The 26155-nt window shown below is 49.9% G+C and overlaps 1 protein-coding gene across 1 annotated transcript in view; it reads right to left on the bottom strand.

The window, feature by feature from the left end:
- The window catches only part of TMEM201 (transmembrane protein 201), a 49468-nt gene that overhangs the window by 5742 nt on the left and 17571 nt on the right, over positions 1-26155 (bottom strand). Inside the window, exons 4-8 of the mRNA XM_054009005.1 lie at positions 24859-25035; positions 23647-24038; positions 22717-22920; positions 10429-10652; positions 1708-1779 (exon numbers count right to left, since the gene is read on the bottom strand). Of these exons, the coding sequence (XP_053864980.1) occupies positions 1708-1779; positions 10429-10652; positions 22717-22920; positions 23647-24038; positions 24859-25035 (1069 nt within the window). The remainder of the gene's footprint in view (positions 1-1707; positions 1780-10428; positions 10653-22716; positions 22921-23646; positions 24039-24858; positions 25036-26155) is intronic.

Below are 26155 nucleotides of genomic sequence, written 5' to 3' on the forward strand. Positions count from 1 at the left end.
ATTTTTAAAGGAGTGATTCTGGCAGGTACTTTGAGATTTTGTTTGTTTGATAAGTACACCAGGAAAGTGGGGGGGGAGGCAAGGAATTAACCCAGACTGCAGCTGCGTTTTGATTGTTAAAACACGGGCAGTACAAACTGGATGCAGAGGCAAGGGATCCAGACGGGGACAGAAGTTCTGTCTGGGGTCAGAAGTGCAACAGAGAGGTCACCGGTATGATGTGGCAGCAAACAGGCACAGCAAAGGAGTTTGATAAATCAGTTCCTTGGACAGGAAAAAAAACTAAATAAAGAGGAAAAAAGAGCTGCAGATGGAACGCTTGAAATTAGTCAGAGTGATCTCAACTTTTAAATGTTTTCCAATATTTTTGCAGCTAACAAAAGAAAGTGAAGCCTGGGGATACCCACAGTAGCTTTTACCCTTTACTCTTCAGTTCTTCCTCCTCTTCCCATGCCGGACTCATCCCCAGTGGCCCTACATAACAGTCACCTCTCTCCAAAGCCAGGTAACCATAACTGCATACACTTGTTGCAGGGCTAAAGCCCTCCAGCCCACACATGCTCCCTCTTCCTGTTCTTCTCTGCCTCAAGGGTGGATGATGCTACTTCTGCGGCATTCCCCGTCCCTGTTGGCCCACGAAATGGAGAACCTGATCTCTTACATGGCAGCATGCTTTACTGCCACGGAGTGACAGCCAATTCAAGGTCCAGTGGTGCGTGTAACATCCCAAGCAAGAGCAGAAGTCTCAGACCACACCCCAGTGGGCAACCAAAACCATTGCAACTGGCCAGTCTCTGTGAAGAGGCCAAGGACTGAACGGGCCTGGAGAGTAAGTTTCCCTCTTAGCTTTGAGGTGTTGCCCACCAGATCAGGGGTGAAATACAACCTACTTGCACTGCTGCTCCCCAGGCAGCTGCCTAGAGCCTGCAGGGCTCTCTCTGGCACTAAATTTAGACTTTAAAAGGTAGGGTGTGTGTGTGGGTGTGTAATACTAGATTTTCCACCCCATTTTTTATTCCAATTGGATACCTGTTAGGAAACCATTTGCAACAAGGTTTTAAAAGGGCGATGAAGAGGACTCGTAGCTGTAGCACTGCTGATGCATCACTACACTAGCAAACCGTGGTCCTGACTTTGGTGGGTGAGGGAACGGGGAAGGACTTTAGCAGTGGAGTTGCACTGCAGAGACCTTTGGAGCTGTATGATCTGGAAAAACAATCGTGTTTGGAAGTCACTCTGACCCTCACCCACTCAACAGGCATCATGTTAATGTCATGTCATGTTAATGTCCAAATCCAAGGAAGGCTGGTCTTGTGTTTAAAGCACTGCCCTGGACACTGGAGATTTGGGTTCAGTTCTTGATTCTACTGCAGTTGCTGTAGCCCATTGGGTAAGCCACATAACCGCTCCAGACCTGATCTACAGAATGGGGAAGTAACCCTTCCTAGGTCTGTCTTGTCTACTTAATTGTAAGTTTTTCCGGGCAGGGGTTGCCTTACTGTGTGGAAGTACAGCGTGATGAGGGTCTGAGTCTCAGTTCAGGCTACCAGGAGCTACTGCAATCTTACTAACGATTACTCTGACCTTTCATTGGAAAGTTGGCAGGAGGGAAGAGATGGGGAAGAAATAGGGTTAACCTTCTACCGTATGTTTTAGCAAATCATTTCAATCCCTGGGAGCCTCGGCACTGCAAGTTCTCGCCCTTACCTGATGCAGGCGACTCCTTGGACTGAGATCCCTGGGACGCCGGGCGGCTTCCACTGAACAAGTAGCCAGAATCTAAAAAGCAAACCAAAGAAACTCAGCACAGGTGCTAAATACTGTAGCAAGCACCAAGAAAAGCACCTGTATTGTCCAGCCTCACTAACACAGGTGACAAGGGGAGGCTGTAGTAGAGGGTAAACGCACCCGCTCCAGCAGCTTCCTCCCAGGACTGTTGTGTGCTCTGCTAGAAGGGGCACTTCATAGCCCCAAGCTGTCTCACTGTGGCTAAGAGGACACAGGCCTGACGTGCACAGGGGTTTGAGCATTCAGTCATCCAGTCCACCTCTCTTTCTACAGAGCTGGCTTCCCCCCCACCGAGGGCGACCAGAGGGCACGCTGCTGAAGACAAACTCAACTAACTTACGTGGACCCAGGCGGCCGGGCGGCATTCGGGGACCCCGTGTAAGTGACAGCTGGCGCATTGCCCATGCGGAGGACCCCAAAGGAAAGCTACATGGACCAGGGCTAAGCCACTTCTAGCTCTAGTTCCATAGTCAGCATGATCCTGGCCCCATTTGTTGTTTCCTCTCGGCGCCTCCTTTCTTCCCTTCCCTTAAATCCTTGTTAAAGCCCCTCCTGACTGGTTCCCATAGCACCCCGCCCCAGGGCCGCCCAGAGGATTCAGGGGACCTGGGGCAAAATGGGGGAGCTGCGGCGCTTGTACTCACCTGGCGGCATTTCGGCGGCCCTTCAGTCGCTCTGCGTCTTCGGCAGCACTGAAGGGCCCCCCGCCGCCGAAATGCTGCCGAAGACCTGGAGCGACTGAAAGGCCCTCCACTGCTGAAGACCTGGACCGCCACCAGACCACGGCTCACGGGGCCCCTGCGGGGTCCGGGGCAAATTGCCCCACTTACTCCCCCCCGTGGGTCTGCCCCGCCCACAAGATAAGGCTCAGACCAAAAGCCCATTTAAGACCGTGATGGAGTAGGGAGTATTGACCCGGGAATGTTGTGTGGGAGTTTTACTGGTACTGTCTGCATTGGTGCTGGATGGTGGTGGGATATCAGGGTGCGACTTCTCTTGAGGGAGGATACCTGAGCACGTAACCTGAGCCCAGGAGTGGGTTGGGGCCAGATGACACCTTCTGCCCAGGAAACTGGACAAATGCGGGAGGAGGAGCCGGGGTGTGTGGCTGGGTGAGACGGCTGGAGGGGGTTTCAGTTTGGAGCTGGCTGGGGAAAGAGAGGGAGGCCCAGAACCGGGGTCTGGCCTCAGGTCCCAAGATGGACCTGACCAAAGGGTCCTGTTTTCTATAACTACAAGCTCTGTTTTGGACTGTGTTCCTGTCATCTAATAAACCTTCTGTTCTACTAGCTGGCTGAAAGTCACAGTGATTCACAGGAAGTTGGGGGTGCAGGGCCCTGTCTCCCCCACACTCCGTGACAAAGACCCTATAGAGTATCACCCCAGGGTCCTGCCCTCTGCCAAGTGAAGAGCCCTCCAGTTTCAATTCAATGTTCCCCCTTCTCACTCCCTGCCCTGCTGTGCAGTGTGGCGTTGAACAACTGTCACCTTTCCCCCTAGAAGTGGCTGCATTTCATTGACTGGCAAAACTAGGGTTAAACTATTTGGGATCAGAGAGAGAAAGAAACATACGGTATTATTACTACACCATATGTCTCAGCTTCCCAGAGAGTCTGAGCAATGGATGCATTGTGTCAGAGCGTTTCTGGTGACCAAGGCTGCTAAGTAACTATTTCTGAGTTGCATCCCCTGCCTTTTATGGTTCAGTTCTCCTGCCTGAGCTGGAAATGTTCAATGCTATAGAGGGAGCCAGCACCAACTGAGTGCCTGAGAAGTGCAAAGGCAAATCTGTGTGCTTAGAGTGCACAAGTCCTCCCTGAGGGATCCCTTCTCTGCCTAGCTGCAGGGGAACAGAGGCCGCCAGCAAACTTCAAAAAAGTTCTGGGTAGGAGGCAGGCTGAGAGTCCCACAGCAGTGAGAGAGGAGAACTTGTGCCCCCCCCCACCAGGTTCCCCAGACAGCCTCTGCAGGTGCGGCACTCAGCATGCTCCTTTGCTCTACAGCTATGGACAAATGTGTGACCCTTGGTGCTTCCCAAGAGGATCTTTATCCTTGTTTGAGTTCCTCTGTATCTTAAATGAACACGAAGCTGCTGGCCTGACGAGGAGCTGGGGAGAGGGTCTGAGAAGGCAGCAGGAAGAGGAAAAAGAAAGAAGCTGGCAAGGAGACTTGTGGCTTAACTGACACCAGAAGACGATTCCACCACTCTTTCCTGCACAGCACCATTTGCCAGTAACTTACAGGACTTTATTTTGGTGCTCATTACTTTCAGGATCCCACCTCTGCTCAAGAGATCCTTCCAGTTCTCTCTGATTGCAAAAGGACAAACCGAGCCAGGATCTTTAGGTTCTAAGCCCTGTGCTTGGAGAGTCCCCTGATTTGGCACGGACTTTTGGATCTGGACCCCCGCAGCACCTTAAATGTGTTGCTGGCTCAGTGCTATTTTAGAAAGTAGCAATACCAGCTCCCAGCAATCGCTTGCATGTGGCTCCCTCACCAGGGAGCCAAGGGGCATTAGGTTCACATTTCCTGCCATGCATTTGCTTGTCACTATTTTAAAGGATGGAAGGTAGAGAAAAGATTCCACCGTCTCCTGCACAACTGAGCACGCAACTCTCTCTCTCTAGATTCACATTCTAGTGACAGAATCACACAAATTTCCATCTGCGTCTCTGGATGTACAGTGAGGAACCTATGGTAAAGATCAGCTAAAGCAGCTAGAACCAGGAGAGCCAAGCGTTATACCCAAAACCTCAGGCCTTACATTGTCCTTTGGGACAAAGCTATTTAAATAAATATTGTTAGAGGTGCCAAATGGGTTTGGAGACTGAAAGCCCTGTTATGCGCCAAAGAGATGCAGGGCAGACAGGGCAAGCTTCCATGCACTGCTCAGCCCCTGTGCCTCAACCTGGAGCTGCAAAGCCATGCAAAAGTATGGACCACACAAGGGTGGTGGTGGTGGTGGGGTGTGTGTGTGTGGCGGAAGGAATCACAGCTGCATGGCAGATTTGCACCTGCTGTCCCCAGTTGTAAAGCACTAGGAAGAAGGATGCTGTGCCAAAAAGCCACCGTCCTGCTGAAAGATTTTGCACAACTGTTCTTTCAACTGCTCCTGATAGATCCAGGAGAGCTGCTGGTAGCATGAGCCAAACTGAACAAAAGCGGCTCGGCTGCTCTTACCACTGTGGTGTTATTCTAGAACCCATCAGTGGCTTGGCCTCTGACACTTGATAATCACTCACTGACAGGGCACGGCAGAGCTTTCCTTGGATGGAGAGTGGCGTGTCCTTGCTGGTTTCAAGAACAATTTAAGCCGAGGTTTAATGCACTGGTAAGAGAGAATCTTTCAGCAGCCTTATAAATCTTCCCTGCACTGCACAGACCCTTGTCAGAGGCCCAACCAGCCAAGCGGTACAAAGCCGGGAGACTCGGGGATTGCAGGGTTGTGGCTACGGCTGTGTTTGTGCACAATAAAACCAGACTTAAATGATGGGCCAATCCTCTGCCCCACCAGTTTGTAGTGAGAAAAACCAGCCTTACCCGCAAGCAGATGTACACCAGTGAGAAACAGGAAAATCAGGGCTAGTTTACACAGCGAGTTACCACTCAGCAAGCTGGTGCATTGCAGATTCACCCCCACCTGGCCGTGCAGTAACGGTCACGTAGACAAGCCCTCAGTCTCGGATTAGGATAAACTAACTTAGCCCTGGTCTACACTGGGAGGGGTGGGGGATGGGTGCGGCGTTGGGGGGGGGGGGGGGGGGAAATCGATCTAAGTTACGCAGCTTCATTTACGTGAATAACTAGACTAGATGCGATAAATCGATCCCCGCTGGATCGATCGCTGCCCGCTAATCCGACGGGTAGTATAGACATACCCTAAGTGACTCGGGCCCTTTTTGTTCAGTTACTTTAAGACAAAGACAGCTCTACACTTCTTTCCACAACCACGATCGTAATTAGCTCACGCCCCCCTGTCATTGGCCCAAGAACTGAACTCTTTCACTCTTAGACGATACCACAATAGGTGAAGGTTGAGCACGCTGGATGGGCAGCGTGCAGGGGAAGTTTGCATCATTGCTGCCTGGGTTGCACTTATTTTAGATGCCTTCAAGCTCCAGAGACAGCAAGTTTGTACCTTTGACTGACACTGAATTCACATTAAAAAAACCAAACAAACCAAAAAACGGCCCAGCTTTGCAGCCTGGTTCTCCCCCACATGAAAAGATTTAAACTGTAATTATTATTATTTAAACTCAACAGCTCTTTTCACCTGCCTCGGCCAAACACGTTCCTAAAAACCAACAACCCCAGAAAAAGAATGGATGTGTGAGAAGCATACATTTAAATCGAGACAGACCCGGATCTCAACACTGAAATGGAGACCACAGGCTGGGGCACTTGTTAGGGTGTTTAAAAGACCTCAGAGACACTCAGAACTACTACCAGAGCGGGTCTGGGACCGGGGTATGGAATACAAGACCCTGCTGATGGCTGTAAGTTCTCCCCAGACCCTTCTGGCTCCAGTTACAGCACACTGGTCCAGACGACAGATTTGAGCAGTGTGTTTTACGCTTCTGCTGCTAAGGAGGATGGGAATGCCCCACTCTAAGGCTCTGACTTTTATTAAGCTTCCTACCTCCCTCCCCTCACCAAAAAAATACTTCTAACGCATCGTACAACCTCCTGTGGGTGAAATATTTGCTTCCCCCCCCCACCCTCGAACAAAGGCAATTTGATCTCCCACAACAGCTGAGTTGGAACAGCGCTCCCACCAAGGGCAAGGACCCACACTACATTGATTGCCATCCATCTCCAGAAGAAAAGTCTCAATGATTGATCTTTCCCTCTCTTCACAAGTGTGGAGGGTAAACTTTTCTAAGCTGCCCTAAGAGACCCGGATGCCCCTTTATTAGGAATTGGAGACCAGAAGCTTTGAGGAGAAGATCTAGCCCATCCAGATGTCTTGAGGCAGTGCTTCTATCAGAGCACTCTGCGTTAGGGGAGAGAGAAGTTAACAAGCTGGTTACTTCTTGGTTTACCACCTTACATTTCACGGAGATCCATCCTGAGGAATTCTGAACGGATACATGAGCAGTCTAGAGTCCAGTGAGATCTTCTAAATACTTGAAGGTCTGAAAGGGCGAGCAAAACTCAGACCTGGTCTACACTAGGAAATTGGGTTGGTATAGCTACATCACTCAAGGGTGTGAAAAATCCACACCCCTAAGCAACATAGCTAAACGGACCTAACCCCCAGTGTAGACAGCAGTAGTTGGATGGGAGAATGCTCCCATTGACCTAGCTACTGCCTCTCGGGGAGGTTGATTACCTAGGCCGACGGGAGAACCCATGGGGCAGCTGGGCTGCTACAGAATTTCTCGTGTAGATGAGCCCTGAGTCGGGGAAAGCTGGAGGTTTAAAAAACCAGGAGATTGTTAAGCAAGAGTCACTTTTCAAAGACAGGCTCAATCCGACGGCGGGTAACAAGTTAACGTTGCTCTCTGCCGCTTACCTCAAACACCCTTTGGAGGGATGGTTCAATGGTCTAAGGATCAGATCTGCAACAAACACAATTCCCTGGGTCCACAGGTTCAAATCCCAGAAAGGTTGACTCTGCCATCCCGGCCTTTGCTACTGGCCTGTTACTGAGACAGACACTGACTATAAGGCAGAATCTTCTGTCCAAGGGAGGGTCCCAGCAATTGCAGAAGAGTTGGGAAGACTTTGGCCTACTAGGGCCCCATAAGACTGATGGGTGACTCCTGGTATGTTTAAATGTGTTTATTGTTTTTATGTTTTCTTCTCAGTGATGTTTTTGCTTTAGGAATAAATGTGCTTGCTTAGAACAGCAATTTATACGACTGGTAAATCACACCTGTCATCGCCCTCGGAGAGAAAACAAAGCATCCGTGCTGGCCACTAGGCAGTCTGGCTTGCTGGGGGTATTACAGTGAAAGGTAAGGGGCTGTGAAGCCTTAAAACCCCTGGTCAGAAGGTAGTGGAAACAGCGTCCCTACCCAGAGACAGGCGATGGCAGTTCTGAGTCCTGACTGGGCACTCCTGGAGTGGACCACGCAGGGAGGTATCCCTGATACTGGGATAGCCGTGCTGTGGGGCTGAGATATTCTGACCGCTGCCTTTTGTTTCAGCAGTGGGCAAAGCAAGCCCTGTGCCTGCAGCTCATGGAGAGCTTTGGGTTGAAAGGCCCTAAAGGAGACATAGTGACACTTTTGAAATACAAATCTGAGTGACTGATCCTCTCCTCACATGATTTTTGTGATTACAGATACTGAGAACTAATAACTTTCAATCTAGTCCACTGCTGGGGAATGGAACTCTCGTGCAGTCTCTATGGTTTTATAAAAACTTGATAAGTAGTCAATATAATGTAACTGAGATAGTTTTAGAGAAAATACGGTAATAAGTGAATGTAATGTAACTGGGATATGCTTCATGCAAAAGGTCTCTTGTAAGGTATCATTACAAATCTTATAATCTATTGAGTATGATCATCTGATTTGTATAAATGTACCACTCTTGTATCTAAAACTAGAAATATAAAATGTAACTCTGAGGGCCTATTGTAATTGTGTAAAGCGTGGACCATTAATGATGGTTTGGAATCTTGATGACTCCCATTGTCTGCAGATGGCTGTATTTACCTGTGAGTCTTCCTGTATATGTGTGTGCTGGCAAGTGGGTAATGAAGTCTTGCAGTGACGTGTGATCATGTCACCTGAACTGGAATCCATCTTTAACCTGGTGCTTTTCCAGTGAGGGGGGGTGGAAACCCAGAGGGACAAAGGGTTCCCGCTTTATGCAAAAGATATATAAAGGGGGGAAGAGAACAGAGAGGGAGAGAAGCCATCATGAAGAATCCCCTAGCTACCACCTGAGCTGCAACAAGAGCTGTACCAGGGGAAAGAATTGTGCCCAGGCCTGGAAGGTGTCCAGTCTGAGAAAAACTTACTGAAGCATCTCTGAGGGTGAGATTATCTGTATTCAGTTTGATTAGGCATAGATTTGCGCATTTTATTTTATTTTGCTTGGTAACTTACTTTGTTCTGTCTGTTACTACTTGGAACCACTTAAATCCTACTGTCTGTATTTAATAAAAATCACTTTTTATTTGGTAATTTACTCAGAGTATGTATTAATACCTGGGGGAGCAAACAACTGTGCATATCTCTCTATCAGTGTTATAGAGGACCAACAATTTATGAGTTTGCCTTGCATAAGCTTTATGCAGGGTAAAACGGATTTATCTGGGTTTAGACCCCATTGGGAATTGGGCATCTGAGTGCTAAAGACAAGCACACATCTGTGAGCTGTTTTCAGGTAAACTTGCAGCTTTGGGACAAGTGATTCAGACCCTGGGTCTGTGTTGCAGCAGACAGGAGTGTCTGGCTCAGCAAGGCAGGGTGCTGGAGTCCTGAGCTGGCAGGGAAAACAGGAGCAGGGGTAGTCTTGGCAGCTCCCAAGGGGGTTTCTGTGATCCAACCCGTCACACTCTCCTCACATGATTTTTGTGATTACAGATACTGAGAACTAATAACTTTCAATCTAGTCCACTGCTGGGGAATGGAACTCTCTGGAAAACACAAAGAGAACCTCTAACTAGAAACATTAAGCTGGTCAGTCAGTGGGGGCAGTGGTCTTTATTTCTGCTTCCTACCTCCATGAACTCCACCCACAGCTACTACTCTACCAAGCTAAGAGCTTCTTTGCTCTATCTAGTTTCAGAGTAGCAGCCGTGTTAGTCTGTATCCTCAAAAAGAACAGGAGTACTCTTAAATTTGTTAGTCTCTAAGGTGCCACAAGTACTCCTGTTCTTTTTGCTCTATCTAGGTGGTGATGATACCGAAGTTCGTTGTCTAGTATTAAAATCAACTGCTTGAGCAACAGCCATGGCAGAGCATTGTATGGTACTCTTCTGCACTACAGGGACTGCAACCATCCAAGGATCAATGAAAAGCATTTACACGTAACCTTTATCAATAGCTGCCACACGGGCATTAAGAATTAGCTTATGTGCACGAGCGCTAGCTTACAGGCTCTCTGTTGCCTTTGAAGAATCGGTTATACCGAACCGGCAGGCTGACCATCTTAGAAGCAAGTACTATACTATAAATGCTGTGCCTATAGAATCTACAAGATACCTAATGTAAGACCTGCAAGGAGAGAGTGTGTATGCCCAATTCGTCACTGCCCACCAGCGTGCACTTATTTATTCCGAATAACCAGCATTCATCAGCATTTGGGGGGAGGGATAGCTCAGTGGTTTGAGCACTGGCCTGCTAAACCCAGGGTTGAGAGTTCAATCCTTGAGGGGGCCACTTAGGGATCTGGGGCAAAATCAGTACTTGGTCCTGCTAGTGAAGGCAGGGGGCTGGACTCCATGACCTTTCAAGGTCCCTTCCAGTTCTAGGAGATAGGATACCTCCATCATTCAGTTTGCACTTTTACAAGCAACATCATAAGGTGCACGACAATGACCTTTAACTAGACTTACTAGTCTATTAGGCAATAGGCCAGTGACATTACAATGGGTGGGATTCCATGACCGACTCCCACTTGAGTGTGAACACAGCTATATTTTCATTTCCATCAGGTGTAGAAGTGTGGTGCGCGCCTTACCTGTCCTGGCTAGGGAAGGGATGGTGCCCAGCGAGAGGGCCCTGTTCAGACGTCCAGGGAGCGAGGAAGAGGAAGCCCTGCGTGGGGATCTGAAGAACTGCTGGTTCGTCAGCTGGAGGATGCTGGGGGGCGTTGGGATAAAAACAGACGGCGAGGCAGCGGAACAAGGGAAGCCAATCCCAGAGCCGTTGGGGAACAGAGCGACCGAATCCCCGGAAAGAAACCTGTAAATGACATGCATGACAGATATTCAGCAAGGGATAAATTCCAGCATCAACTGCTCACTGTGCTCTGACAGATGCACCAAGAGTGCAAAGCGACAAATCTCCACTCAGCAGTGCAGCTCAGTATGGGTCGGTATGCTTGGTGGGGATGCCAGCATTACGTGAATGCCTAGTCAATCTACACAGGGAACATAGCACCAAATTAATCAGGAGTTGGCATCAAGTGATGCCAATGTGAACCCCACAGACGTTCTATTCCAGCAATACTGAGAAAATCACCATGTCCACCTACCTCTAGGCAGGCTACAAACCAGTTAAAGGAGTTCACAACAAGCTAAGATGTTAGGCCTTGTTTACATGAGTCAGTTGCACCTGTTAAACTAAAGGGGCGATTTTAAACTGGTTTACTCACAACCAGTGTGGACCCTTACTTCAGTTTGAGTGGTTTATTTTGGTGTCGCTTGAATCAGTTCCTAACTGATTTAGGCTAAACTGAAGTAAGTGTCCACCGCAGGAGTTTTCACTGGTTTTAAGTCAGGGGTTCTCAAACTGGGGTCGGGACCCCTCAGGGGGTCACGAGGTTATTACATGGGGGGTTGCGAGCTGTCAACCTCCACCCCAAACCCCACTTTTCCTCCAGCATTTATAATGGTGTCAAATATATAAAATGTGTTTTTAATTTGTAAGCGAGGTCGCACTCAGAGGCTTGCTATGTGAAAGGGGTCGCCAGTACAAAAGTTTGAGAACCCCTGTTTTAAGTAAACCAGTTTAAAAATTGCATCTTCAGTTAAACAGGTGCAACTGACACACGTGGCTACGGTCTCACGCTATAGGAAAGGATCTCATGGTAAAGCAACATTGTTGCCCACTTCAGCAGTGTCCCATCACCATCAGCTCTCTCCCATGACTTCCAGCATGAATCACAGCATTCATAGGAGGTTAAATTTGAGAGCTGCCAGTTTGCTCCTCCTGTATTTCGAAGTATTGCTTTTTGCTGCAGTTAAATGCAGCAGCAATGTGACTAAGTGATTTATTTAGGCCAATGCAGAATACTCACAAGTCTAGGACTATAGGGGTTAACTCTTGCTGATGAGCAAGGGAGCTTGTATTTTTCTTGGTTCCAGGACACTGACAGGGGGTTACACATTTTTGGTGTGTCTACTGATCCATTATCACATATCTATCAATACCTAAGTTTCTCAGCGTCCGAACTGAAGATCTAAAAGAAGGTGATGTTTAGACTCCAGTGGAATAATACTCAGGGGATTCCATCAATTTACATTGAGGCCTGGGGCTCAAAGCAGTTAGTGGGCCAGATTCTCCGCTGGTGTTCATTGGTGCAACTCCACTGGTTTAATGATCAGCTAAGAATCTGACCAGATGTTGATAACTAGAATGCCTTATGACAGGGATAGGCAACCTATGGCACGGGTGCCGAAGGTGGCACGCGAGCTGATTTTCAGTGGTACTCACACTGCCCGGGTCCTGGCCACCTGGTTTCATGGGCGGCGAGTACCATAGGCAGGGGGAGGCTGTGCCTCCCCAAAACAGCCAGGTGTGGCGCTGCCCATGCTCTGCCTCCAGGCTCCCCCCTCCTGCTTCTGCTCAGTGTTGCTCGGGGGGGGGTGTGTGTGGAAGAGAAGAGAGGGGGTTCAGTTGCACGCCGCCCACCCTCCCGTCGCTCCAGGCATGGGCGAACGGAGGTGTTCGGCCACGTGCCACCCACCCTCCCGGGCTGCCCTCTTGGTGCTCTGGGGCCGGGGCCGTGCCGCCCACCCTCCCCATGCTCCGGGCGCAGAGCGTCGGGTGGTAGGGACAGGACTGGGGACTAGCCCCTCCCCAGCTGGTTCCCCGCATCACCCATGTCTGGTTCCCTGGACCATTTCAGAAAGCTTCCAACCAAGTCTCAGGAGGGGGCTAGAGGACAGTGCTCCAGGCCTAAAAACATAAGAGGAGATGTAGATTTAAAGACGTACATACCAAAAATGCCAGTGTCAGATATTGTAAAATAAAGCTCTCACAACTATATAACAGGGTTCTCTTCCATAGCTGGGACAACCATGCCACAGGGATGCGTTTTGTTTTTTTTAAATAGGGCAACACAAGACAACTTTCCCAGCATTATACCCACAGGATTACTCCATACAAATAAATATGCAGTTAGCAGAACTGCATTACAGGTCACAATTCTACCACCTACCTTTACATTGGGTTCATAGCCCTCTAATCAACCTAACCAACCATCTATCAAAAGTAACTCCCATTTCCGCCCTCTTCCATTCCTCCTGGCAATTTTGAAGCAACCATGGTCATCAGAGTCCCTGGATATGTACACCTAGCTCAGGTGATCTACAGAGCATCAGACACACAGAGTCGACTATGGAGCACACAGAGTTCTGTTCTCATGACACTACAAAAAGCGATGCTTACACAGGCTCCAATATCAAAATCATGGGGCAGGCACACGCTTAGGGCTAGTCTACACTGGCAACGCTAAAGCACTACCGCGGCAGAGCTTTAATGTGGCTTGTGTGTCCGTGGCAGAGTGCTGGGAGAGAGCTCTCCCAGCGCTCTAAAAAAAACCCCACCTCCACGAGGGGCGTAGCTCCCAGCGCTGGTGCACTGTCTACACTGCGCTCAGGGTGGGGGCGTGTGTCACACCCCTGAGCGAGAAAGTTGCAGCGCTGTAAATTGCCAGTGTAGACAAGACCCTAGTTTCTGGTGGCTTTTTTAAATTGTATTTTTGAAAGATGTCACAGGAAAACCTGCTTTATTCAAATTTTAAACAAGATAGCCCCATGTTCTGTTGCAGGATTTGTAAAACAGTTAAACTACAGGAGAGGAAAGCAAGGGGCGGTGAGAAGCAAACGGCCAATACAATGAAGAGTAATGGGAGAGACAGTGCAATGACGGGACATCAGAGCAATCTATTTGCACACTTCAGGCCCATTACTTAGAAATGTCAGAAGTCTAGGGACTCTCCGATGTTAAGGAAGTGACTTCAGAGCAAAGTGATGTAGCCCTGTAGTTACACTGACTGAGCATCAACTTGTTAGAGAAATACTTTACATTTTTGTAGTGCCTGCTTGCAGAGGACCTCAGAACGCTGAAACATCTAACTAATCTAGTCTCAACATCTCTGTGGAGGTAAAGTGTTACTCCCACTATAGATGGGAACACAGACACAGAAAAGTGAAGTAACTTGCCCAAGGTCATACAGGAAGCAGAACAGGGAGTAGTTACCAGAATTCCCCGACCCTGTGCTCGGATTTATGGTGATTTATGCTACACAGCATTTTGAAACAAATGAAGCACATGTCATTCTCTTCCATGGATAATGCGGTGATAGTGACAATACAGCAACAAGACAAATTTGTCTAGAACAAGCAGGTTAATTTTTAAAAGATCACTGCACTTTAAAGGACAGAGTCAACAGCTGAAATTTTTCTCTTTTTAAAAGCAATCTGCAAGTATGGGACAAACGCTCAATTATCCAACTAGTTTCACCTATCAGGCTAAACAAGATCTGCATCAGCCAACCTTTCAGTAACGTTCTCAGGCTGGACATGTGTTTTAATAGAGGCAAGCAGCTTATCAGTTAACCAAAATCTTCCCTCTGCTTAGATTCCAGAGGGCCTAAAACAAATGCTGTGCTTCTCAAGTCTAGCTTTACCCTTTAATGTTTGCACTCCCACTCCCCCAACCCAATGCACCCAGATCCAAGCGCCATATGTGGAGCTGAAATGGATGTACACAGCTGGACCGGGATGGAAATGAAACAAGACGATGTGTCTGTGGAAGTCGCCCATCCCAGAGAAGTATCCACCACGCACAAAGTGGCCAGAGCAGCGAACAAATAATCCAAGTCATCACACATGGTTGGTCAGGTTGCTTTCTCCTACCGCCACACCTTGCTAAGTTTTGGGGCAAAGGGTTTGATTTTGGACAGCTCCTCTCTGTGCCTGAACAGTGTGTCTAGCTCACTGGCTGTTGGAGCTTTCTCACTTGAGAATTGTGAAGATTTTAGTCATTCAGCACTTTCAGTGTCCATGACTGGGATTTAAGCGACTATTTGAGTTAGATTTCTCCCTCCTTTTCTTCCTGTAGACCATGCGGCTCTACAGCCTTACTGTGTCCTAAACCTCACCCAGGCAGAGGGTCTCCGGTCTCCCAGACAATGGAAGCAGGGAGGGAAATTATACCCCTTGTGCCATATTGAAATGGGAACTCTTACTGTCAAGAAGGACAAGAGCGGCCAGATAATCGGAGTAGAGCGCATCAGGCCCCTGGCACTGACCGACGGGAAGGAGAGTTCAGAAGGACGACTCTTGGTTTGACTAACTGTGAACAAAGTTAGGTCCTCTGGCTGTTTTAAGACAACAAGCATAGCTTAGTGGATGCAAAATCCTGCCCCTTCTACTACACCCATCGCTGTGGCTTGTCCAGTGGTAACGTCTTCCCCCCAGCTGTAGTGAGCAGTGAGTTAGGCACTGCCTAGCAGTAGAGCGCTTGCCTAAGCAGTTTATAGAGGCAGGTGGGAAGGAAGAGGAGGAATAACAGAGTCACTGTGAAGGAAGCAGCCACATCAGCCCTAAAAACACAGCAACGCAGGAGAGAGCTGTGACCTCTTCTCTGTGCCTCCCCAGGGGGTTAAGAACGGGCTCTGAACTGCGTTGCTCCATGTTGTGCATGTATAAACACTTGAGCAGCAGTGGCGAAGTGATGAAAAAAGGCTTTGGAGTCAAACGGGTGTTGGAAATAATCAGGGCCAGGAAGCCGTTTATTTTAAAACTCAGTGTCATGAACAATAATCTAGTATCTTGAGTAGTGTTTACAGTGATTCTAAAATTACTAGACAGTCAGCCACAATTCTACTGTACAGGTACTTTTAAATATCGGGTAAGTAAAACGTTGCCTGATAGGGGACAGTATGCAGGACTGGAAGAGCCGCCTCTCACCAGCAGGGGGGTGGATTTAAAGTGCACTTCAGAACTGAATACTGTCCCTTTGGAGAACATCCGCTACTACTATGAAAGCCTCAAGCGTTAAGCTGCACGTTTCACCCCAGCTGTGTGCACGCTGGATGCTGGTCACAAGCAGCTCTTACAAATTAAGCCAAACCCCTCCCCCCCCCCCTTCCCCAATTTCATAGACAGAGTCAAACAAGCTGGAGCAATGGCACCAGCTATTGTATTAATATCATTTTTTATAATAAGAGCATAAATAATTCCGCTACATGACAGCCACATATATACCTGCTGCAGCGTCTAACATGATTATTAGCATCACACAATTTCAGCTTGCTTTAAAGTAAGAAGAGCACATGTTAAAACAAAACACTGCAACAAAAAAAGGTTACATTTCCCTCCTTCCCCCATCCATCTGGCACACCCAGCTCATGCACACCACAGACTTGTACCAGGGAGGGGAAGGAAGGGTTAATAGCAAGGGAAAGCTGGGATATAAATATGCTGAAGTAAAAACCGCAAGGGGGTCAATTTACATGCAAAGCTCAAAGCAGGTTTCGGAAGGAGAGGAGCAGCAGCTGGGTGCGTTTCCCTGCTGCAAATCCTTCACACTCCCTCTTCCCCTGCCAAGGTCTGCAAAGCACCTTGGAAATATAAAGCACCATCCAAGTATCCTCTCAGACCCAGCCAGCCCCGTTGGTAGGTAACAGGACAGAAGCGCTAGCCCAGCTGAAGGCCGGGCTCTCTGTCCAAGCCAGCGAGCTCAGTCCCAACGGAGGCAAAGCCATTTAGTGTTGTAGAAGTTAGTGTATCAGTCCACTTCTAACACGGAAGCAATTGTTCCTGCTGAGAAGCAGCTGCCTCCCTCAGCCTTGGAACGGAGGCTATAGAAGGAGCAGAGTTCACAGACAGAGTTTGTCAGAGGGTGGCCAGGTTTAGACCGATGCACAAAGCCAGCCACCATTTCTCACCACCCACTATCCCGGCATGTTTGTAGCATCACGCTAATAAGGCAGAGTCCTTCCTTGCCCCAGTTTGCATCCTGCACTTGGATCTGCTGGCGTGCCACCAAAACGAGGCTGATAGAAGCATGGAGCACCTGGGCTGGGTACAGGCACATGATCACATTTGTGTGCACAGACCTAAAAGGCTTTGGGAATCTTCAGGCAACAGCCCTGCTTTGGTGGCTGATAAAACAAACCACAAGCTTCCTTGCTGACTGATCTACAGTCCAGCTGAGAAGAGACACAGCAGGAAGATTAGGGGAGCAAAGCACCTTAATTCCTGGTCTGGCCCACTGTGGTGAACAGCCCAGATGGCATTCCGACTTGGGCGTTTCAAGAATGACCCTATGAAAAGGCAGCATCGTGATTTATTTATTAGCTCTGGTGACTGCAGTTCCAAAGACAGTCAAAGCATCTGCAAGCAGTCAGGCTGCAACAAGAGATGAGAGCCTTCCACCCAGATCTAACGGCACAAAAATACCCAACCACTCACCCAGTACGACTGTACACTCTGTATGGATCACCCAGGGTATGGAAAGGGCCTACGAGCTACAGTGAGTTAGGCAAGATTGGTACAAGGAGGACAGGGCAGATTAATTTGGAGTCTTCCAGTGAGTCAGTCACTGACAGTTTGATTTCACTGCATTGTGCAATTCCATTAAAAAAAAAAAAAAAAAAAAGTTATTTCTACTGATTATTTCTAGCCACATGCAGCAGCACACACCTGCCGAGGCACCCAGAAGTGTGAAAGTAACATGACAGCGTGTTTGACGAAAGCCTCTAAGGCTAAAATAAAATTGCTTCCAGTATTTTCCAGAAGCTTGTCTTGCCTTTGAAAGTTTTGATTAGAAACCTTTTAGAGATCCCAAAAATCTGGCTAAAAGCACTCTGGGCTCTCTATCCCTTCAGCAGTACAGCTTAGCAGGTACCCAAAATACCTCTTGATACACCAAGATGTTAAATTGTCAGGGCATGTATATTTCACACTCCCCCTGCCTTGGGGTCATTAACTCCAGTTTGAGCTCATGCTTGCCAGCGAGCAGTAACCGACTATCCAGATCAAGGGATTCTGGCCATCCACAGTTTAAAGATCGATTATTGTCTCGGCTGCTTCCTGGTGTCTAACTTCCCCTGCACCCTCGCCCACCCCCACAGCAGTGTATCGGAGGAAAGAGAACGGGGCTAGAGACCAAGCACACTGGATGCAGGGTGAAATAACACGGCCAGCAAGCTGGCGTAAGTTTCTTTAGAAAAGGTGCCAGAGACCTATAGTGGCTAGAGGCAGGACACATCTAAACAGTTAGAAACAAGGGCACCGTCAAAGGGAAGGGAAGAGGGCAAGAAGCCTGCCACGTGACCGAGGTCCAAGCGAAACCTCAGCTGGAAAACCACCGCCGAACCTTTGGGTGCCAGGAAGAAAATGGGTCAAACGGTTCTCAAAGGACTGCTGCTTGAGCTGCCGTTGAGCATCTTCTTGCCAGCTGGGGAGTCAGCCAGGCTGATCCTTGGAGTGAGACCTATAAGGTCAGAACAGCCTCAGCCCCTTTCCCTGCTCCCACTGGCAGCGTGGCAGGCTCCTGGATAGAGGAGGCGCTTGAAGCAGCACCGGAGAAGACAATTCCCCTAAGGGAACAGGCACGGACGGGTGGGCAAAAGAACTTCCACCCTTCAGAGAGCTGCAAGCGGCAGTGCAATGCAGATTGCAGCAGCACTGAAGAGGCCTTTGCCCTGCCGTGGTCTGGATCAGCTGCTGTGGCTGATAGCTCAGCAATAGGTTTGATCGGCATCGCAATCCTGGGATGGGCTCAAAACAGGTAAGACTCCATCCTAGCAGGTACTTGGTGTATCATTAGCCACGGAGCTTTTCGGCTCACATGGGGTCAGTGTGAACTCCCACAAGGACTTTATTAGCTTTTGAACTGAATGCCCTGGCAAGAGCTCACAGCCCTCTTTCCTGGAACGGATCTGATGTGTTCCCTTAGCACGAGGTTCCCCACATCACAGCCTTTCCCCAGCACCCGCTTCCACCTGACTCTGCGCCAGCAGCCTTTGGACAGCTACACATCTGCCATGCACAGCGCGCCCTGTGGTTACACAGGGATGCCAGAGAGGGACAAGCAACCTAGAGCGAAGAACTGTTAATGGCTGTGCAGTCACAGCCAGCGTGATTGGTAAAACCACAAGGGGATCAGTTCCATACCCGGCACTCACTGTCCTGAGCGCAGTGCTCCGTGCAGCACTATGCCTCTTCGGAACCGGCGGAAACACACACAGGCAAATGATCTGATCCTTGACCTGCCAGCCCTCTGCAAACCCAGCGGAGGGGCCCTGGTATACTGTGGAGGATGAGAAAGAACTGGGACACTGCAAATGAGCAGGTGGGATTAGCTCTTTACCCTGCAAGCTCCAGTGCTTTCCTCACTGACCACCTTGTTCTGTACTCGTCTCAAAAGGTTCCTCCCCCTTGCCCTGTTCCCCTCTGCACACACACGTGATGGCTACCCACTATGCTGGCCTCCCCTGAGCTACAGACCTTACTGGGATAAAGGGCAGGCCATGCACAACCCCTCCTCCACCATGAACAACAGTCTCTTAATGCCAGTACCATGTGCTTGTTTGGGCACGAAGCACCCATTATTCGCTAGCCCTGGTCGAGGTGCTCAGGCGCAAATGACCCGGAAGCTGCAGACAGCTAGAGACAAGAGTGCCAGAGCAACCTCCTTTAAGTGTCTGTAGAACTGGAGACTGCCGTGGGCTGAAGAACAGAAGTCTGAGTTGAACGCAAGAAGCTTTAGAGGACAGATGAGCAGAAGTGCATTTGCAAAGCTGCGGGAGCCTTAAGGCAAAAGTGATGCCGCTCATGCAAAGAGCTCACAGACGGACACCCGGCAAGTCTACCAAAACCCGCTGGTGTCATCAGAGATCCAGACATGACCATGAGATGATAGACATGGGCAATGAAGAGGGGAGATTATTCCCTTGGCAGCTCGTTAAAGAGGAAATCTGAGAACCAGAGGGTCCTCTGGTTCAGAGAGGCCTCACAAGATGAAATGAGCAAGTTCACAAGGCTAGAAGGAACCTTTCAGCAAGGCAAGGACAGAGGCTGTGGGTCTCTAGCCAGCTAAGCCGGCAACGCAGTGGAGTGAAAACTTGGCTCTCGCACCATATAGACTTTGCTGGAGACTGAAAAACTTCCAAGCAGGGAAACAGAAAAGCAAAATACTGGACACTCAGCTCAACAGGACTTGCATTTTTATGCAGCTTAGCTGTGGACGGAGTGAACCGGAGTCAGATCTGGCTCAACTGCCAGTTAATTTATTATATGGTTTTACCCAAGACTGTTCTGATGGTCAATATAGCTATAGTTACTGATGCATTTGCAAGGATTTATTAGGCAACCAGTTGGCCTGTAAGTGACCAAGCACCGGCACTCATTGAGAATGACCACTTTGTTAGATGTCCATGTCAAAGACTAGGGACTGTACCACATTCATAAAGGACCTGTGAGCAGACATGTGGCCTGTTCCGCTTCTTAGATCAAATTCCCTCCCGCTACAATTCCATTTTGGAAGGAGAAGGAGCAAAAAGAGAAATCACCATGTCTCTGGGAATCTCTGGCTTGAGGGGGTGACACAAGAGGATGGCTGTGGGCAAGCTTCTTCACTCCTTTCTACCCCTGCTAGGAGCCCATGTGATGCCTTGCAGCATTTGCTTTTAAAAAGAAGCCCTTTAATGCAAAGGATTGTGTCCCCCATCACAACTGAAGCCCTGTATGGCAATCTCAGAGAGTGCAAGAGTCAAACCAGTAATAGAAAGCGAGGCTCTCACCCTGGCAGGTGCCCCTATAGGTCGGGGTTGAGCAAGGCTGGCAGAGCAGTGGGGAGAAGCTTGCCTTTGCAAATGCTGGGGCTACTGTGGGATAAGTAGGTCTTGATTCTTCAGAGCAGCACCTTTCACGAGCACCAGAGTTGTATGTGTGTGTGTTTGGGGGTGGGGGTGGTGGAGCAGGGGGTGTTTGTTTGAGGGCAGAGAAGGGATTTGGATAGTAAAGTTACCTGAAGAGCCCAGCAAAAATTCTCAACAAGAGAGATCTTAGGGTAAAGCTACATGGTCAGGCTCTGTGCATGGGCTTCCTGGAACAGTCGCCAGACATGGTTACAGGAGTTACTCTGACAGCCGCCCAAGTTACAGTCAACTGCTGTTTCTATAGGAAAGAGGATGGCTGTACATTCCAGCCTGCAGCCAGCTGACTTGGTTTGCTCTCGCTGGTCTGATGAAATCTCCAGTTCAGCATTACAACTCCGCTATCTTGGTGAACAGTGATTACAAGCGGAACTGCAGTGAACAGTTAGAGACATGAAAAATTGTTTTAAAAAACCTCTAGCTTTCAGATATTCCCTTCTAGTTCATTATTTCTCTCACTCCGAGTAGCACCATTGACTTCCTCGGTGGGAGACGCAGATTCTTTCTAGCAGGAGCTCCATTCTGATTGAGAGCACAACAGGGGAGTTAGCCCAGCAAACAAACACAGGGTAAAGCAGAAGACCCTTTAATCTACTGTCAGGATGGCCGCTCCCTGGGCGGTTTCATAAATAGAACGCAAAAGTAGAATCGTAGGTAATGTTGCAGTTTCCCTTTTAGAGTCCATCTTTTGCTGCAAGGCCTGTGTCCTACATAACCAAATGCAGGGGAACCCAGACCAGACCATCTAACCCGTGGTGGGTGCCCAAATTGTTCCTCCTTGAAACACTCAGCCAAGAGAAAGATCCTCCCTTCCCCAACGCCCCTCAGCAGTTGGGTCTCAAGATTTCATTGTGACCCTACTGGAAAGAATGCAGCAGATGACATTTCATGGGCTCGTTTTTTTGGCATGGTTAACCCCTCCCCACTTCCCAACTGCCACAACTCCAAAAAACCTAAGCACTTTCCTTTAGGTAACACCAGCTAATCCAGATCGGTTTTCATGAAGTCCCATCGAATTAGTAACCATCCCCCTGGATTCCACCTCTCTGGCACTTCCTCCCATCAGATGTCCTGAACTCAGATATCTTGAATACAAAAGAAGACACTGAATGGAGTAAGGCTTATGGTTATGTATGCTGGAAGACTGACTGTACCGCACAGCGCCTCCTAGTTGTGATTTGTGGCCTAGCATGTCCTCCTCCACTGCTAAGGCTACAGGAGCAGAGAACTCTTTAATGAATAAATAAAAATTGTGCTTCCATTTAGATCTTCTTACAATTCCCCCCCCCCCCCCCCCTAAAAAAAAACCCCAGAAATTTGGAGATAAAATTTTTTAAACAGCTGAAGATTTTGCACCAGTCAAAGATACCCTGAGTTAAATAATCTTTAAAAGCACCTCTGTTTTCAAGTTATTAATAGTTCCAGTAAAAAAGCACCCAAGGAGCTCTTCCTATTCAGAGTAGAAGCCAGAGCACGGCAAAAGGACATGCGGTTAGGTGAGGCTACACAATGGAGGGTGAGTGGAAGCAGGTTATTTAACAAGCGTGTCTCATCCCCCTCCCCATTAAGGATCAGCCATGCAGTGTGAGTACAGAGAGGTTAAAATGAATCCAGGAGTACATTCCCGTCAGTGTAAACTAAAAATGATCAGCACCATTAGGAGACAACGTGGCATAGCCCTTGGGAGGCTCAGGGCAGAGTATCCCTCCATGACTAGCTAGGGATGGACACGCAGTGAGCAGAGCCGGAAGGACAGAAGCAGCCAGAATCTCTTTGGCTGGAGGAGCAGAATGGGGATGAGGCTGCATTTATGGAGCAGTCTGTGAAGCAGCTGGTGGAAGATTTGGCTCTGGGGTTGGTGTTTGCACCACTGGCCGAGGTTTCAGGAGGAGGGAGAATGGAGGCGGCAGAAGCGGCTTCCTTGGCTAACGGAGGCGGCAGAAACGCTATGAGCAGCTGGCTTGGTGGGAAGCGAGAGTGGAAAAAGGAGGAAAAGTCTTCACTGCGCTTCTAGGGGAAAAAATAGAAAGAAAAAGAGGGGAAAAATAAAGAGGAGAGAGAAGCACCAGTCGCACAGAGTTCGCACAGCTTTTTTCGTCCTTCCCCCAGGGTCACTGCTCTGGCTCTGACCTTCGGGGCCGGTATCTCCGTTGGCCCGTTGACTTTCGCGTGGCCACTGCTGCGGTGAAGCCCACCAGGCAGCACAGGGATGTGGTGCCGAATTTGGCTGTGTCCAGCCAGCTGGGTGTGTCCGCCTTCAGGTACTTTTCAGCCAAGTGCAAACCCATCACCAGGAGCCACAGGACCGAGGCGAAGGCATCGATTCTCCGCAGCCTGGAATGCCAAAAAACGAGGCTGCGCGTCAGAGCAACAAGCCTACAAACCAGCCACTCAGAGCCAAGCCAGGCACGGCCCCGGAGGGAGGCGCTGAGGGGCGAAGTAAGTGGCAGCCTGGGATGAACAAACTGAAGCAGGCTACAGGCCACCTCCCAATAAGTTCTGTCATCTGCAGGGCCCCCCAACCTGCCTTGATAAGTTACTGCTCCATTCATTAGACTACAGTACAACGAAGAGATTTGTCCATCCTTGGTAATTCAGGCCATGGTTATAATGGGATTATCTAAGAATTTCCCCCCTCGCCCACAATCTAGATCTTTCAGGGGGTCCTTTGCAACCTCAATAGCATCCCAAGAATCCTCTCCCACAACCCGAGCACTGAATGGGAGACCACCACCACTCATAACATACTGAGGCCTTTTAATCCGACAGGCGGGTAGGCATCACTCTAGGCACAGAGAGGCTCACTTAGTGCCCTAGACAGAGGCAGGACTAGAACCCAGGTCTCCCAGTTCAGCTGGCTTGGGGGATGGCTTGTGAGCCCTGCAAGGGGACAAGAGGCCAGTGCTGCCAATTGCTGCATTCCCAGCCCTGTGCTGAGCCAAGGATCAAGAGGGCAGAACAAAACCAGAGCCCCCCGCTGAGAGAGTGCAGACAATCAGCCCCCCCGTCGGGATCTCAAGAAGCCCCCAGATGGACACAGAAAGCAGACAGGAGACCCACCTGATCCGTCCGGCCAGGAGCATGGCTAACAGGCAGGTGACCAGCCCGAGGACGACGACCGCAATCTGATGGTTCCTCCCGTAGGTCCAAGCGACACTCAAGTTCTTCACCGTTTGCTCTGGCAGCAGGTGGAGCAGCTCCCACCAGCCTGCAACTCCCAGGAGAGTGCGATTCTCCGAGGCCGCTGCTGGTCTCGCTCCAGTCCCATTCCTGATGGCAGTGGGGCCAGATTCCATAGGAGCAGGGGCCGTGCCTTTGAGTGAGAAGGGGTCACCTGACCCATACAAGGCCATCAGGACAAGGAACGCACAGCTGAGGAAGGTCAGGAACCGCAGAATTATCACCTGAGTCGGGGTGCTCATGGAGGAGGAGGAAGAGGAGGAGCAAAAGCTCTGCAAAGAGAAAGGAGAAATATCTCTGGTCACAAGCAAAATGAGTTGGGGGGCGGGGGAGGATCCTCAGACTGGTGCCAACTAAACATTTCTACATCATATCGACCTACTGAGCAACTTGGCCTGCCAGCCCCTGTACAGGACTGGAATAGTAAGGGGCTGCAGGTCAACAGAGATGGGTAACGGCTCTGCAGTTGGGGGGGAGCCTAGGACTGGAATAGCAGGGGATTGTAGGAGAAGGGCCCATCCCTCAAGTTACCACTCCCACCCCTTGCTCAGTCCCACATTTGCTTGCCTATATTTCACAGTTCCCATGCCACAGGGCAAGCTGGTTCTTCCCACCCCTGCTCCACCCCTCCCTCCTTCCAGTTCTCACATCATCCCAGTAAGATGAAAGCGTCGCACAGTGAGGGGTGTTGCAATCCCCCAGCCTGCACAAACCCAATGCCAAACATTAGAGACCAGCTCATCAGGGCCCAAGAGGGAGAATTATACTGAGACAGATCTGGGCAGACATCTAGGGCATCATCAGCTGGACAAACTGGCAGGGGACTGTGATCACAGAGGACTCACCGTTATTCACCCCTCTTGATTTATTTACACCTGCAACATCAAATTCGGCCCAAGACCAGAGGTTAGCCCCGTCCCCAACTTAAGCCAAATGTGATCCCATCATCCCATTCAACTCGAAAACTGAACCCATCAGAGCTACCCGAGCAGACACACTCATTTCCAGCCTCGCTCCTGGGGCTGATGCCGACGTGCCTGGTTCACTGCACTGCTCTCCTCGCCACTCACCCTGCCAGCCACGGCCACGTACCTGCATATAGGGCTTGTCGGTCTCCCGGCGTTTGAAGTGGTGGCTCAGCAGCAGTGCCCGGAGCTGCCGGTTCTGGTGCTTGATGTAATATTCCACAGCGGCCTGGCACGGGCGGCACAGCTTGTAGGTCTGCTCCAAGTGGTGCTTATATACCTCGATCTCCTCGTCATATTTACCCTTGTGAGAGAACAGGGAAGCAGATCAGAGGCACCGAACCCCAGCAGTCAACAGAGGGCACCATCGCTCTTCCACCGATGCACAGATCCCGATCTCCATGCTATTGAGCATCTGGGTACCAGCTCGGAATTCTAAGTCAGCTGGGATCAAGCCACCCAGCTAGCACATGGGAAACGCCTCTCAGGCCCACACAGCCTGGGAGAGAGAGACAGACAGTGCTGGTAGAGCAGAACCAAGCCACAGCAGGCTTTGGTGGTTTATGGGATATGGAATGCCATCAGCCATGACCTTGCTGATTTTATCAGCTAAGGCCCACACCTAGGGGGAGAGGTGTCCCAGATCTGTAAGCAGGGGCCCCCAGCTGGTACCTGCCCACAGCCATTTCCACTCAGCCGAGACAAGCCAGCCAGACAAGCTGCTTCCCCTTCTGGTCTAGGTTCAGCAGCAATCACCGGCGCAACCCCCCAGCTCAGATCAGTGCCATAAATCATCATCAATGGTTGTCAAAACAACCTGTGCGAAGGGCGCATTTATCACGGTCACTGGAGCTGAGACGTCGCTCATCATGGCAGGTCCCAGGGCTCTTTCAACACCATCTCCACTGCCAGGCCGTTCTGGGCTCCCTGCCCCAGCCGTGGCATCGGAAGGTCAGTTTCTTCCAAACTTGGCTCCTGTTTCACCAGAGGGGAGCCAGGATGGGCCAGCCCCTCCCCTGCCCACATGCTTTATTGAGTCTTGCAGGCTGGGCTCCTCTCTCAACCCTATGCTCAGCAGCAGCTCAGGTAGCGGGGCACCATGGGAGAAACCTTACCCTGCCCCAAGAACAAACAGGGGCGTCCATTCCCCTGGGCTGTCTACCAGCCCCATTCCTTTTACCCTGTGCGGCTCAGAATTCCTGCTTCACAGTTATGATGAAACACAGGTGGCCCTGAACACCGCAAGATCAGGGCCCCCAACCCCACAGCCCAAGAGCCTCAGAACCGCAGCTCCAGCACTCAGGGGGATGTTCTGCTGGCTTGGGTCTGAGCAGCCAAAGGGACAGCTCCCGAGCTTTCGACAGCACCCAGCATGGGGACCACTGCCCATAGGGCCCCAGGAGCAACAGCGCCTCGGAAAACAG

The sequence above is a fragment of the Malaclemys terrapin genome, chromosome 19 (assembly GCF_027887155.1).
Source record: "Malaclemys terrapin pileata isolate rMalTer1 chromosome 19, rMalTer1.hap1, whole genome shotgun sequence".
In the NCBI taxonomy this organism is placed as follows: domain Eukaryota; kingdom Metazoa; phylum Chordata; order Testudines; family Emydidae; genus Malaclemys; species Malaclemys terrapin.